Source organism: Aegilops tauschii, chromosome 5, assembly GCF_002575655.3.
Source record: "Aegilops tauschii subsp. strangulata cultivar AL8/78 chromosome 5, Aet v6.0, whole genome shotgun sequence".
NCBI lineage: Eukaryota > Viridiplantae > Streptophyta > Magnoliopsida > Poales > Poaceae > Aegilops > Aegilops tauschii.
The window spans coordinates 475,094,472-475,107,641 of record NC_053039.3 but is presented as its reverse complement, the minus strand read 5'-3'; the positions used below and the strand labels follow the sequence as shown (position 1 = coordinate 475,107,641).

At 46.3% G+C, this 13,170-nt stretch overlaps 1 protein-coding gene across 1 annotated transcript; it reads left to right on the top strand.

The window, feature by feature from the left end:
- The first annotated feature begins 246 nt into the window (after nt 1–246).
- On the top strand, nt 247–6,404 carry LOC109759930 (magnesium transporter MRS2-I). The gene is made up of 11 exons (XM_045229173.2): nt 247–766; nt 1,264–1,293; nt 1,722–1,866; nt 2,840–2,961; nt 3,847–3,921; nt 4,964–5,191; nt 5,267–5,311; nt 5,469–5,513; nt 5,598–5,627; nt 5,930–6,049; nt 6,158–6,404. Exons 1-11 carry the CDS (start codon nt 527–529, stop codon nt 6,242–6,244), a joined length of 1,167 nt encoding a protein of 388 aa, XP_045085108.1. The 5' UTR covers nt 247–526; the 3' UTR covers nt 6,245–6,404.
- The last annotated feature ends 6,766 nt before the right edge of the window (nt 6,405–13,170 follow it).

Genomic DNA, 13,170 nt, shown 5'->3' with positions numbered 1-13,170 from the left:
AAATCTAAGGTTGACTGGAAGTTGGTAGCAGGGCCTTAGTAATAAATGACTAACTAAAATTAAAGGAAAAAAAATATGATTTGGCAACGGTTATACAGTCAGAAAACCTAACATAATCTCCGCTGTTATTCTTTTTTTTTTCTAACAAAAAAAAAAGAAGACCATTCTTCTTCTGACAAACGGGCCCCTTTTCCCCGTCTATGTTTTCCCAACTACTAGTAACAGATCCCCAGTAGGTCACCCGCCTCCGCCCTATCGCGGATCGCCCCGGCCATCCGTCATCACGCGCAGCCGCAGGATCAAACGACCAGGCGGCGTCTCTGCCCCTCTCCACGCCTCCGGCCTGCTCGCGATTTATTTATCTGCCCGCGTCACCAGAAAGCCTTCCTTTCCGCGCGATTAAAAGAGCCAGGAGAGCCGCGCGGTAGAAGTAGAACGCATCCCGCCGTCCACGTGGGGGGTGGTGGCGGCGGCGGCTTAGGAGGCGGGGCGCCCCCGGAGATGTGAGAGGACTGCCCGCTGCGAGATGGCGGCGGCGGGCGGCGAGGCCGCGGCGGCGGCGCTGGCGGCCGCGAAGAAGCGGGCGGCGTCGCGGAGCTGGATCCTCTTCGACGCGGCGGGGGAGGAGCGGGAGCTCGACGCCGACAAGTACGCCATCATGCACCGCGTCGACATCAACGCGCGCGACCTGCGCATCCTCGACCCGCTGCTCTCCTACCCCTCCACCATCCTCGGCCGCGAGCGCGCCATCGTGCTCAATCTCGAGGTGAGGACCCCCGGCCGCCGGTCCTGAGTATTCCCCCCCCCCCCCCCCCCCCCCCCCCCCCCCCCCCCCCTTCTCTCCGGGCGGAATTGTGCGGTCGATTACGGCCTTCTGCTTCTGCTTCTGCTTTTCGTCGGGAATTTCGCTAGATGGCTGGGATCATGGGGCAGTACGAATTCCCGGAAGTCACTCTGTTTTCCCCTTTTTTGTTTTAGTATTTTTTTAGGTGGATCATGTGCTGATTTAGGCTCATCAGAGTGGTGCTGCGTTTTGAATCAATTTTAGTAGACGTGTGTACTGAACTTATTATAGTTTAATCGTTCGTTTTGACGATTTTAGTGTGGTGTCGGTGTTGTGTTTCCATGGATCAAAGGAGCTGATACAGCTGCCAGTATTTTTTATCTGACAATATAGTGATATTCATGATTCATTCGCCCTTGGTAATCTCTGACGACTCTTCTGTCTGTTTTTGGCGGAACTCTCATCGGCGGGTGGATCAGCATATAAAGGCGATCGTTACTTCTGAAGAGGTGATCTTAACTGCTTAGTCTTTTTTCACTGTCGAATACTTGTCATGGTAGCATTTTTCAATAATTCGTTCTCATGAGCTGGTCTACTTGACGAATCTTGTGGGGAGTATATGAACAATTTCACTCAGTCTCTGACTAGAATGATTAGGTATCTATAATTGTGAAATATTTATCAGGGGATCTGAGTTTTTTTATGCTGTTCTGGAGCAAAATGGAACAAGTGTATCCTCCATACCATGCTGAATTTGACGTGATCTGTCAATTTTGAACCTCTACCTGCAATATGGAAGTTTCAAATCAGTTTGCTACACAATATTCTGGGAGCCATGGCTTGTTTCATAGAACTGTGTGCATCTAAATATATTCTTAGTTGTCCAGCAATGTTGGTGATGTACGTACTCACAGTTATTGGTTTTTGCTGGGCTCAGGTTTTGCTCAGGGATCCTTCAGATGAAAATGTCATTCCTGTTGTAGAGGAGCTCCGGAGACGACTAGCACCTTCAAGTGCTGCTCAGCATGATGGAAAGGATAATTTAAGTGGCCAGCATGATGCGGAAGCTGCTGAAGAAGATGGTAAGTTTAGTCGCCATTTCTTGAAATTACAGATGTCAGAAGCTGAGAACATGCTCTCTTTTTGTCAGGTTGCTCTATCTCTGTAATGTTGATTGTAGTAACTTCTATCACATATGTCCATGTGTAGTATGCCAATTTCCCTTCTATGCCCAATAATTGGAACAAATAAGGAACAAAACGTTCTGAAGGAATGCAAACATGTAAAAGAAAGCTATTGATAAAAAATCCGATTGGGATGTGGCCAGTTGGCCACACTGTTCTGTTGTATTCCTTTTTTAGTGCATGTCCATGTCAGTTGGACATTCTTTTGGCAAAAATACAACCACCTGTCCAAGAAGAAAACTCCAAAGTGTACAGTCTTGGCACCTTACTATTATATCGTGATGCTTATCTGAGTTTTCTTGTACTAGATCAATTACACTGCACGACACTCTATGTTCTGCAATTTTATTCACCGGGTAATCTGTTGAGAGAAATTTGAGATACTACAATATTGATCTAGTGGAGACATGTGGCTACCCGTCCTTTTAATAAGGATTACTATGGTTGACCAAAGGATGTTTACATTTTTATTATAGGTTACAACCGGACCCATGACTGATTAGTTTAACCCACATGGTGACAGTCATACAAACCAGTCACACATAATGGTGTCACTGTCATTCTGATTGTTTACAACAATGGTACCACCTTTTCATTTGGTATGTTGTATGTAATCTATATACGATAATTGTTGTGTCATCCTGATTCTTAGATCAAAATGACTCAGAAGCATATTTTCCGTGCAATTGGTTCATGCCAGCTGGTACATTTGTAAAACCATAGCCATGTTCCAGAATAGCAATCTTACTGATTTTATTGCTTCTTTGTTTCTGGTTTAGTTGCCGGTTATCGTTAATTCATATCCATGGAAATGGTCGCATACTTATGCACATTTTTTTCATGCCCTGCAATCTCGTTATATGAACACCAGAATCTCCCTTTGAGTTCCGTGCACTTGAGGTTACTTTGGAAGCAATCTGCAGCTTTCTTGATGCGCGCACTACTGAGCTGGAGACTAATGCTTACCCAGCTTTGGATGACCTGACATCCAAGGTGAGTAAACACATGCTTACTCTACTTTATTCTTTTATTAGTATGAATTTGATTAGCACCTTCTGGATACATCGTGTATGTGACATTTGAAGTAACACGCGGTGTGATTTTTTATTAAATTATAAAATGCCGAAATATGCTGCTTCACCTTATTTTCAGCAGTGAAAAAATATCTATGAACAATGGATAGGTAAATAATGCTGCCACATCATATTATAATTGCATCATAAAATTAATAATTTTAGTCATTTATGGTGCTAACATTGTTGAGTAGGAACTTTTTCATAGAATGATAGAAAGATGTAATAGTAGGTATCTCATTTCTCCTAGATGCCACTTTTGGTCATATATGTTTCAGGATCCATTTAGTGTCCATAGAATTTTATGGTGAGAATAAGATTAAGGTGTTAGACAGTGCACTTTACTTCTGAAAGGAGTGCATGCTAGAAAATGCTAGAAAGTGTTATGTACTCTTTATAACTGTTGATAACAGGAAGTCAGTCTGCCATATGATTTTCATTCACCATCTAAAGTAGCATTGCAGAACTTTACGATGACATAATGTTTTATTGAGGAATAAAATGCACATTAGCCTACCTACTTCTGTAACACCTTAATATGCTTAACAACTAACCATGCACCCATTAAAGCACACCAGGATAAATTATCTCTAAATCCTTGTTGGCTTGTTGAAAACTTATGATAACACAAAGTTTCATTGAGGAATAATAAGCACATTAGCATGCCTATCTGTGTAAATGCCTTCGTATGCTTATTAATTTTCCATGCACCCATGAAAGCATGTCAGGCTAAAATATCTCCGAACGCTTTATTGGCCTGTTCTTCTATTTTCTCCATATTAATTTCTCTACTACTGGCCCACAGATTAGTAGTCACAACTTGGACAAGGTAAGGAAGTTAAAGAGTGGCATGACGAGATTGACTGCAAGGGTCCAGAAGGTCTGGTTTCTTGTTCATTCTGTTTCATTTAGTTTGTTAAATCTGACACTTCATTGTTTAGTGACTTCTATGTATATTCTTCAACCACTGACTTCTTATGATGTTCTGTACGTCATATTGTCATTTGAATTCCACTACTATGTACTCCCTCCGTCCCAAAATAAGTGACTCAGCTTTACACTAACTTTGTACTAAAGTTAGTACAAAGTTGAGTCACTTATTTTGGGACGGAGGGAGTATAAGCCAAATTCTGATTATGAGCAAGTCATGTGAATTAAAGAGGCCATACAGTTCTGGATGTCTTATGGGCATCGCCGTGCTTTTCCTTTTTCCTTTGTCTATCATATCGCACACCCTATTTCAAGTTCTCAACAGGGAATATGGTTCATAATTAATGTAACCCAAGCGATTATTTAGAGTAGAAGTAAACAACCCAAAACATCTGTATGAGCATTTATAGTACCAGATGGTATATCTATATTTCATAAAGATTCTTTCTGTTTATTTTTGTTTTTATTCTAATCACTGCTTAAACCGCGCCTTTTTATTTATTCTCTTGCATAGTTCATTAGAACATTATCTTAGCTTTTCTATGTATTGTCTTCGGCCCTTTGTTTGTATCTTAAAAAGCTTGATGGGGTGGAATTGTCTTTCTTCATGCAACCTCAGGAATCGTGAGCTGTTCTAGAATCTATATAGTGCTCCAGCTAATATTTTTCGTCTGATCACATACTTCTCATGGATGAGTATGCTCTCTATGCTATTTTTGTCTTGAAATATACTCCTTAACTTAATATAAGACGTTTATATACTCCCTCCGTCCGGAAATACATGTCGAAGAAATGGATAAAAGTGGATGTATCTTGAACTAAAATACATCTAGATACATCCATTTCTCTGACAAGTATTTCGGGACGGAGGGAGTATTAAGTTACGCAGGGAGTATATTAGTCTATTTTGTGAGTAGCTCCTGTGGACTGCTATGATTATTTTCCTTGTTTATGGTTTTCTAGCATATCACAAGGTGTATTTTAATTTCTAGGTGAGAGATGAGCTTGAACAATTATTGGATGATGACGATGACATGGCTGATCTTTACTTGTCTAGAAAGTTGGCCGGGGCATCATCCCCTGTCAGTGGTTCCGGTGGACCAAATTGGTTCCCAGCATCCCCAACTATTGGTTCAAAAATATCAAGAGCTAGTAGAGCCAGTGCAGCAACTATACATGGAAATGAGAATGATGTGGAAGAGCTGGAGATGTTGCTGGAGGTTGTTATTTGCTCTCTGCTTTAAGATCTCTTGTTTACTCTCTGGCAGAGTACTGAAATTTACATATACTTGCAGGCATATTTCATGCAGATAGATGGCACATTAAACAAATTGACAACGGTAAGTTGGGGCAGCTAAGTCAAGTACACAGTATCATAATAGGCTAGCAAAATCAGGACTTATCATTACAGTACCACTGAAGCTCTGTTAAGCCTTGTTTAAAACCTAGGATCTGGCATTTTGTTGATGTTGTATTTGTCTGCAACTTCTTTTTCAGCTGAGAGAGTATATTGACGACACAGAAGATTATATTAACATTCAGGTAAGCTTCCTAGTAAAATATATGTGTTCTTGATGTGGACCTTTTCACCCTTGGAGCACCGCTTATTTTTCTTCTTCTTTGCAGCTTGATAATCACCGTAATCAGTTGATTCAGGTAATTTTGAAAGTTCAAACCTTGTGATTTGCTTTGTGAAATATGTTAGTACTTCAGAACAGTTCATTTTAGATATTCTTGTGCTTGTAATAAAATATGCTTAATTACAACAAATCTTAATGGGCAACCCCATGTCAAGTAAAGGTTTCATAAACTTGTCTGATGTAGATAACTATCATATTTCCTGCTAGTTACCACAGTGGTCCCATTGCATTGCAAAATTCTAGTCTGAATATTCATTGGCTCGTTACATGTTAAACATTCTGCCAGAGTAAATCTTAATTTCTCTTTGCTTCGTGCAGCTAGAGTTATTCTTGAGCTCTGGGACCGTCTGCTTGTCACTTTACTCATTGGTTGCTGGAGTCTTTGGTATGAACATACCTTACACCTGGAACGACGGCCATGGATATGTCTTCAAATGGGTAAATGGCATCACTTTTTCATAACATGCTCTGTTTAGTGTTTGTTGATTGTGAATTATTATAGCGATCGCCTCACTCGTCCATAACATTGTGTTTGCCATGTTGCAGGTGGTTATTGTATCAGGGCTGTTTTGTGCTTTCATGTTCGTCACGATTGTTGCTTATGCTCGGCACAAGGGTCTTGTTGGGTCCTGAATAGCTGGAATAACCGCATTACTCGCTTCCTTCAACTGTAAATTTTGAGCTAGAGCATCAACTTTGCGGATGATTCATCTCTTGTACCAAATTCATTAGTATGGAATTAGGGATGATGAAAAGGAACAATAAATAGAAATCAAATAGGAATTCGGAGGTATACATGTTGCAATGTGGTTTCTCTCGTTTTGGTTTTTATTTCCCGAAGATGCTGGCTGGGGGAGGCAAAAGGGGCCTAGAATGTCCGTCCAGTGCACAGTGAGGCCCCAAGCCCCTTGACTGAAGTTCCCTCTAGGCTCTAGCACAGTAGCACATCGGCGGTTCAGGGTCTTGTTGTGGTATTTACCAACGGAAGGATCTGCTGAATTGAATGACATTCGTGAGATCGAATGGTGCTCGTTCATAGATGTCACGAAGGATGCAAACGTGGTCCATGAATTCTTTGAAACCAAGCCACCATGTTGATCGATCAATATGGAGTTGCCATCCTCTTGCAAGCCCTTCACCCTTCGGGAAGCAATCCCTTTTTCTTTTTCGTTTGAATGATTTAATAATTGCTGCCCACACCTACCGCGTGGTTACGGGAAGCAAATCTTGGAAGGCTCAGAGCATCTCTACTGCTAGACCCCTTATCGTGCGAATCTTTAAAGTGAGTATAAGTGGTGCGGAAAACATGTTCTGAGGGCTGGCATGGGCTGCGGCCGAACAGACCTTGCAAGGCCGAATGATAAAACAGAATATTTGCAGTCACCGCCAGCTCCATGACCATCATCATCACTCTACCACCGCCACTGAAGGCACGACCACCTCCATGGCCATCGTTATCACTCTCCACCAAAGCCGCCACCACCACCACCAAAAGCCACCACCCGTCGACACTTCTTTCTCTCCAAGATCTCCCTCCATGCAATATCATGCCATTCTTTCTTTCGTGATGTCGTTCATGTCATTGCGGTTCATCGTCATGATCTTGTTCTCCTCTTGAAGAAGCTTGGCCAAGGCCTTGTTCTCCTCGGCAAGGGCTCTTCTCTCCTCAATGGCGGCCTTGCGCAACCCCTCTTCCTTGAGTAATTGCCACTTTTCTTGCTTCTCTTGCGCCTTCTTGTCGGCCAACTCCTACTTTGCCTCCAATGTCTTAGCCACCACCGACTCATTTGATTGCACCATGGCATCTATCTTGTCCCGCAAGCTTGATGCGTCCGCTTCCCTCTTGATCTTGTCCTTGGCCTTCTTGTTTTCATCGGGCTTGTTCTTGTTTCTTGGGCCATCATAACCTCACCGACCTCATCTGGTCCGGCACCATCCACAACATGCCAAAGTCATGGTTCTCCGTGCTAGCCGTCGGCGACTTCCGATCCGGATCTTGGCGCCGCCGCTGTCGCTCTTCGGGCCCCTCGACCTCCACGGCGTCTGCCTCGCCCGAGAAGGGGGAGATCATCATCTCCTCCGGCGACAAGGAGGAGCAGCCGTCGCAACAACCGTGCCCCCTGGTGGGGTGGCGACGACGAATGAGGAGTACCAGTGGCAAATCAACCTCAAGATTGAGCGGTCGCTGCACTACCATGTTTCACCGTCGCTAGCCCGCCTGAAGGAGGATCCGATGCCCCCACGCAACCGCGGTGTTCAAATCGGAGGTCGCGTGAAGGAGGAACCGACACAACATAGTTGGTACGGCCGCATCGACCAGCCGACGTTGTCGCTGCGCCATGTCTAGCGTGGCAAGGCCGTGATGGAGGAGCTGCCGCCGGCGATCGCAAAGGCATGTGGAAACCTCCTCTACCCCCTCGGTGACCACGATGACTCCTCATCGCGGCAGAGCATCGTGGCGCCCGAGGAGAGGGCGACCAGGTAGGTGGTGCGATGGGAGTGACACAACGCGGCGCCCCCCTATGTGTTCGCGAAGTCCGATGAGGCGTTAACCTAGGTCCACGCGGAACCCAACCTGACAGAGTTCTGGGCCCACTACCGGTCGCTAACTACCGCGGAGATGACCTTGTGGTGCCTACGCCGCCTCGACAGGGAGCTCATGAAGATCGCGCGAGGAATGGTCTCTTAGCGAGACAGCTGCCGGCGGCGGCAAGGGCAAGGACAAGGCTCCCTAGCCAGGGTGGGCGTTGCCTGCGGCGGTCCTCCACACGACGCAAGAGGGAGCGGAACGACTCCTTCGCGAGCGCCAGGCAGCGGCCGGGCATGGCTGTCGCACTTGATGGTGTCCTGGACTAGGGGGTACTCACCACGTCGTCTCCCGATCAGTTGGATTGGGCCGAGGACCCCCATGGCCGTTTACTCATGGGCCAGTTCGGACAACCGATGCATACACGAGGAAGATTCCACAAGACTTGGTGATCAAGACAAGGACTCCTCTTCACCGACGTATTCGACTAGGACTCTTGTTATCCTAGGCCTCTGGTACATTATATAAGCCGAGGCCGGGCTAGTCGATAGAGATACGCTAGATCATTATGATATTATTCATCATACCCTTAGGTTTTAGACCACAACACATATGATCTCGAGGTAGATCAACTCTTGTAATCTCTATATTCATCAACATCAATCAAGCAGGAAGTAGGGTATTACCTCCATTAAGAGGACCCAAACCTGGGTAAACATCGTGTCCCCTGTCTCCTGTTACCCATCGATCCATGACACATAGCTTGGGACCCCCTATCCGAGATCTGCCGGTTTTGACACCGGCAATGGTGCTTTCATTGAGAGTTCCGTTGTGAGATCAACGAAGGATCAATGGCTCATCTGCAGATTAACTACGACATCGGCATCTTCGTCACCGGCTCGGCTGGTCATCTTGGCTCGACCGAGGACTGCACTCCGCGTCAGATCGTCATGTTCGGACGATGACCTTGATCAACATCAACTCCGATCTCTCTAAAGATCATGGAGGAATCATTCATGGAGCCCGGGGGCTGAACGTCAACATTGCCCTTGAGCAACCGTGCTGTTTTCTAGACAGCGAACTTGTATTCGCCGCCACCGCCTCCTCGAGTGTCGTTTTAACGGTTGCTTCGATGGAATTGTGCGGGATTAAGTCTACAATAACCATGCAAAATTTCGTAGAGTTCCGATGGAGGAATCTCCGACAATCTACGATATACCGGAGCCCTGTCAAATCTGGACGGGAATGTGGACGAATTTAGGGCGTGGTCTCCAGAGCCCAGCTCAGAGATCCTTTGGAAGATCCAACCGTTCATCTTCTGCGGAATTCCCATATCTACCACCCCTCAAAATTTCAGCTCGATCCGACGGTTCAAACTCCAGGAACCTTCCGATGAGTGGACCAATTTTCTGATCTGTTTTCTGCGCGAATACGGATCCGACCCGAATTCATGTTTCTTTATGAACGTGATATTGGACAACCTTTTTAAAGGAATTTTATTCTAGGGTATTGTGCGTTGTTCTTAACACGTGCCCATAAAATTTTAAGCCTTCTCTAAGGTACTCTTCACCATCACGCTGGTGTCAAACCAGTCCGGTAACATTGCTCCACGGCTGCCGACCTGCGCTAGACACATCATCGCTTTGTTGAGCCGAGCTCAACTTCTTCGGTTCATCATCTCGGCGAGCCGAACAAGAGTTAGGCATTGTGAAGGATAAATCATCACAGACATCGCCGCCCCACGGATTACACGGAGCGGGCACACCGGCATCGCCGCACTGTCACTTCATCAAGCCGGCATTGACCACGTCACGAGTTACGACCTGCATCGGCATGGCCGCACTGTTGCTTCTTCAAGCTGATGTCCATCACGCGGACCTCATCGGCTGACATGGAGGCTTCGACACCTCGGCTGGACCGGGGGCTCCACTATTTCTTCATCAACATGCTCCGGTGATTTCGGCGTCACCGGCCGACCAACTTCGACACTCGGCTGGCATGGTGGCTGCAACATCACCTTACCGACCTACTCCGTCACCTCGGCATTCATGCCATATTTCTTTAATTATTTACTTCACTTAAATTAATTAAGTAGAAGAATTTTTAAAGCATATTATTGTTATTATTTCTGGCTTGCACTATTTTATGTGTGCAGGCGATTGGTTCAGACCGGGCTGCGCTGTCACCTCGGTGCACCGACGAACCACGGCACCTCAGCTGGACCGGGGGCTTCGTCATCACTTCATTAACCCACACTGGGGACTTCGGCGTCATACTGCCGGCCTGCTCCGTCGTCTCGGTCGGCCTGGGGGTTCCACCTTGCCACATTGGTCGTGCTATGTCGCCGCTTCATCAAGCCGAGCTCTTCGCTCGGGCACCTCGGGATTGGCTTGGGGGCTGGGACCTCGACCCGCAACATCAACGCCGAACACATTAATCAGTTAAGTCGCTTTCATGCTCAAAGTTTTTTAATTTTTAATTTGACTTCGGTTCGACCATGCTCGCGTGAGTTGTTTGTTAAAATAAACTCCCTTTACCCATGTTAAATGGGGGCTCTTAAAATTTATATGAGCCGTTTTATAATAAATGTGTTTTCTTCTTGTTCATTGCAAAGTCTTTTTCTATCACTCCTTCCTCGACTCGAGTATGTGGTCAATAGCCGGATAGCCTGGTTTCTCTCTAAAGCTGCTCGAGTTTAGTTCGCTAACTGGCCTGAGAAGCACTCCGCCTTAGGGATAGGAGGTTGAAGCCGAAGGCTGACCCACTCGAAGTCTTGAGGTCGGTTGTGTCATGTTAAAGCACGACGGAAGCACAAACTAATTTCAAGACCAATTTTCGGATTGGCACAAAAAAAACTTGATTTAGCTTGGGCGTAAAGTTTCCGCATAAGTTTTTTGGTTTTTTAAGCTTATGGCACTTTTGATCTATTTGTGTGTTTTTCTTTTGTGAGGCGAGACATCCTCTTGACCGAGGTACCCTACGTAATAATCCAGCTTGGGAAATCTTTTTCGACCCATAGTTCGGCATTTTTCCTGCCAACCTGCACCTCGGTGTTGGGTCCAAGCATAAATCCCGCAGTACACTGCCGTACACTTTTTAAGCATCGACAATATCAACGGGGGGCTGCGACTTGATCCGAACCCACCAAAAGCCAAGGTACTCCGAGGAGTCCTCGGCAAAATGTTCTCGGATATTGCTTTATATGCATCAGTTTCAAATTGTGTCTTCGGTCAAGAGTTGGGTTGACCGGCTCCTGTGCTTGCCTCCTACGTTCCGCTTTGTTCAGCTAGGTGCGCAAAGGGAGAATCACTGTGATTGTGCTTCGAGCTAGTATGGTTAAGCGCCTCAGTGGAGAAAGCCAAAAACTGACTGTCACAATAAGCGCAAACTGGTCAGCGATCCGATGACTGTATTAAACTATAAGATCGATAGAGGTCACCCCGTGTTAAATGACGGTCTGTTCATAACATGGGCCGAAGTGTTTACGGCTTGACCTCGACTGTCGTCGAACACTAACCGGGGGCTAGTAACTGGCCTCCCAACTTTAAGCTCCTATGACTAAGTGAAAGTTATAAAGCCCGCATATCTGACTGCCTTGTTTCTGCTAGCACAACCGCTCCGGGCACCGAGACGTCGGCTAAGGGTTGCCTTGTTATTGCGGAAACACCATGTGCAGCATCTACAAAGGGGTAGAAGCCGATGATGGGCCACTTTCAAATGATAAACGGCCGCAACGGAGTCAAAATAAACAAATATCATCAGTGTTTGTATTCATTACACAAGCACTGCCTTCCGTAATTATCGTTATAAAGCCATAAATATGCATCAATTTGACTTAAGATTTTGGCCAAGCTGGGTTGCCTGGCTCCTGTGCTTACCCCTACGTTCCCGATCGATCGGCTAGGCGGTAAAGGGAGCACCTCCGTGATTGTTACTACCGGGTCATCCGAGTTAGTACCTCAGACTGGGTGAAGCCGAAAGCTAGCCATCTTAAAGGATATAATTGGTCGGCAACGACGGAAGTGAAAATTTAGGTTCGCTATGGACCACATAGTTCGGGAACTTTCCCCAAACTAAATCCTCAATATTTTTCTCCCACATTGATCGGAGGTGAGGTTTCATGATCATGATTAGCATGACAACGCAAAGAAAGGAACCGATAGCGGGACTATTTTCTTTGGAAGATGTTTTTTACATTTAATAGCAATATAGCATATCTCTCTGTCGGATCACAGGTTCCAGCAAAACCCTTAAGGTTCTAACTCTGGGGTGCGCGCGAAGTTCTCCCCCTACCGATCCACGTCCTAGCTTGCTAAGATCTCACGGACGAACTCGACGAACTCACAACACAAGGGACACAAGGTTGATACTGGTTCGGGCCACCGTTGTGGTGTAATACCCTACTTCAGTGTGGTGGTGGTGGATTGCCTCTTGGGCTATGGATGAACAATTACAAGGGGAAGAACAGCCTCCTGAGGTTGAGGTGTTCTTGCGCTCTGTGTGTGGGTGAGGATTACTCAATATGAGATGAGATCAGATCAGATGCCTGATGCTTGGTTGCCTGAGGCTTAGTTGCCCCCTACTGTGGTGGCTAGTTCTACTTATATAGGCCCTGGTCCTCTTCCCAAATATTGAGCGGGAAGGGAGCCAACAACGGCCAATTTGAAAGGGGACAGCTTGTACAGCTTATCCTGACAAAAGCGGTCTTCGCCTGCAAAAGGCTCTGGTGGTGACGCCGCCTCAGGCTCCATGGTGACCTCCGTCTTGCCGTCCTGCTGGTCTTGGTCTCGTTGCACCGATTATGGAAACCTTTGCTTGACGCCTCGGTACTCCGTGCCTACGCTCGCTTCCTTAGCACCAAAGGGGAAACAAGGACACTGCGCGCTGGCGCCCACCTGATCTTGATCGTCATGGCTCACGTCACGAGAACCTCGCGAGGTTTGCCTTGCCTTGATCTCTCCGCCCCTCATGAGCCAGCCTGGTGAGGCCGCTCCTGAGGAGGTCTTGCGTCGTCCGCCTCGCGAGGCTCGGC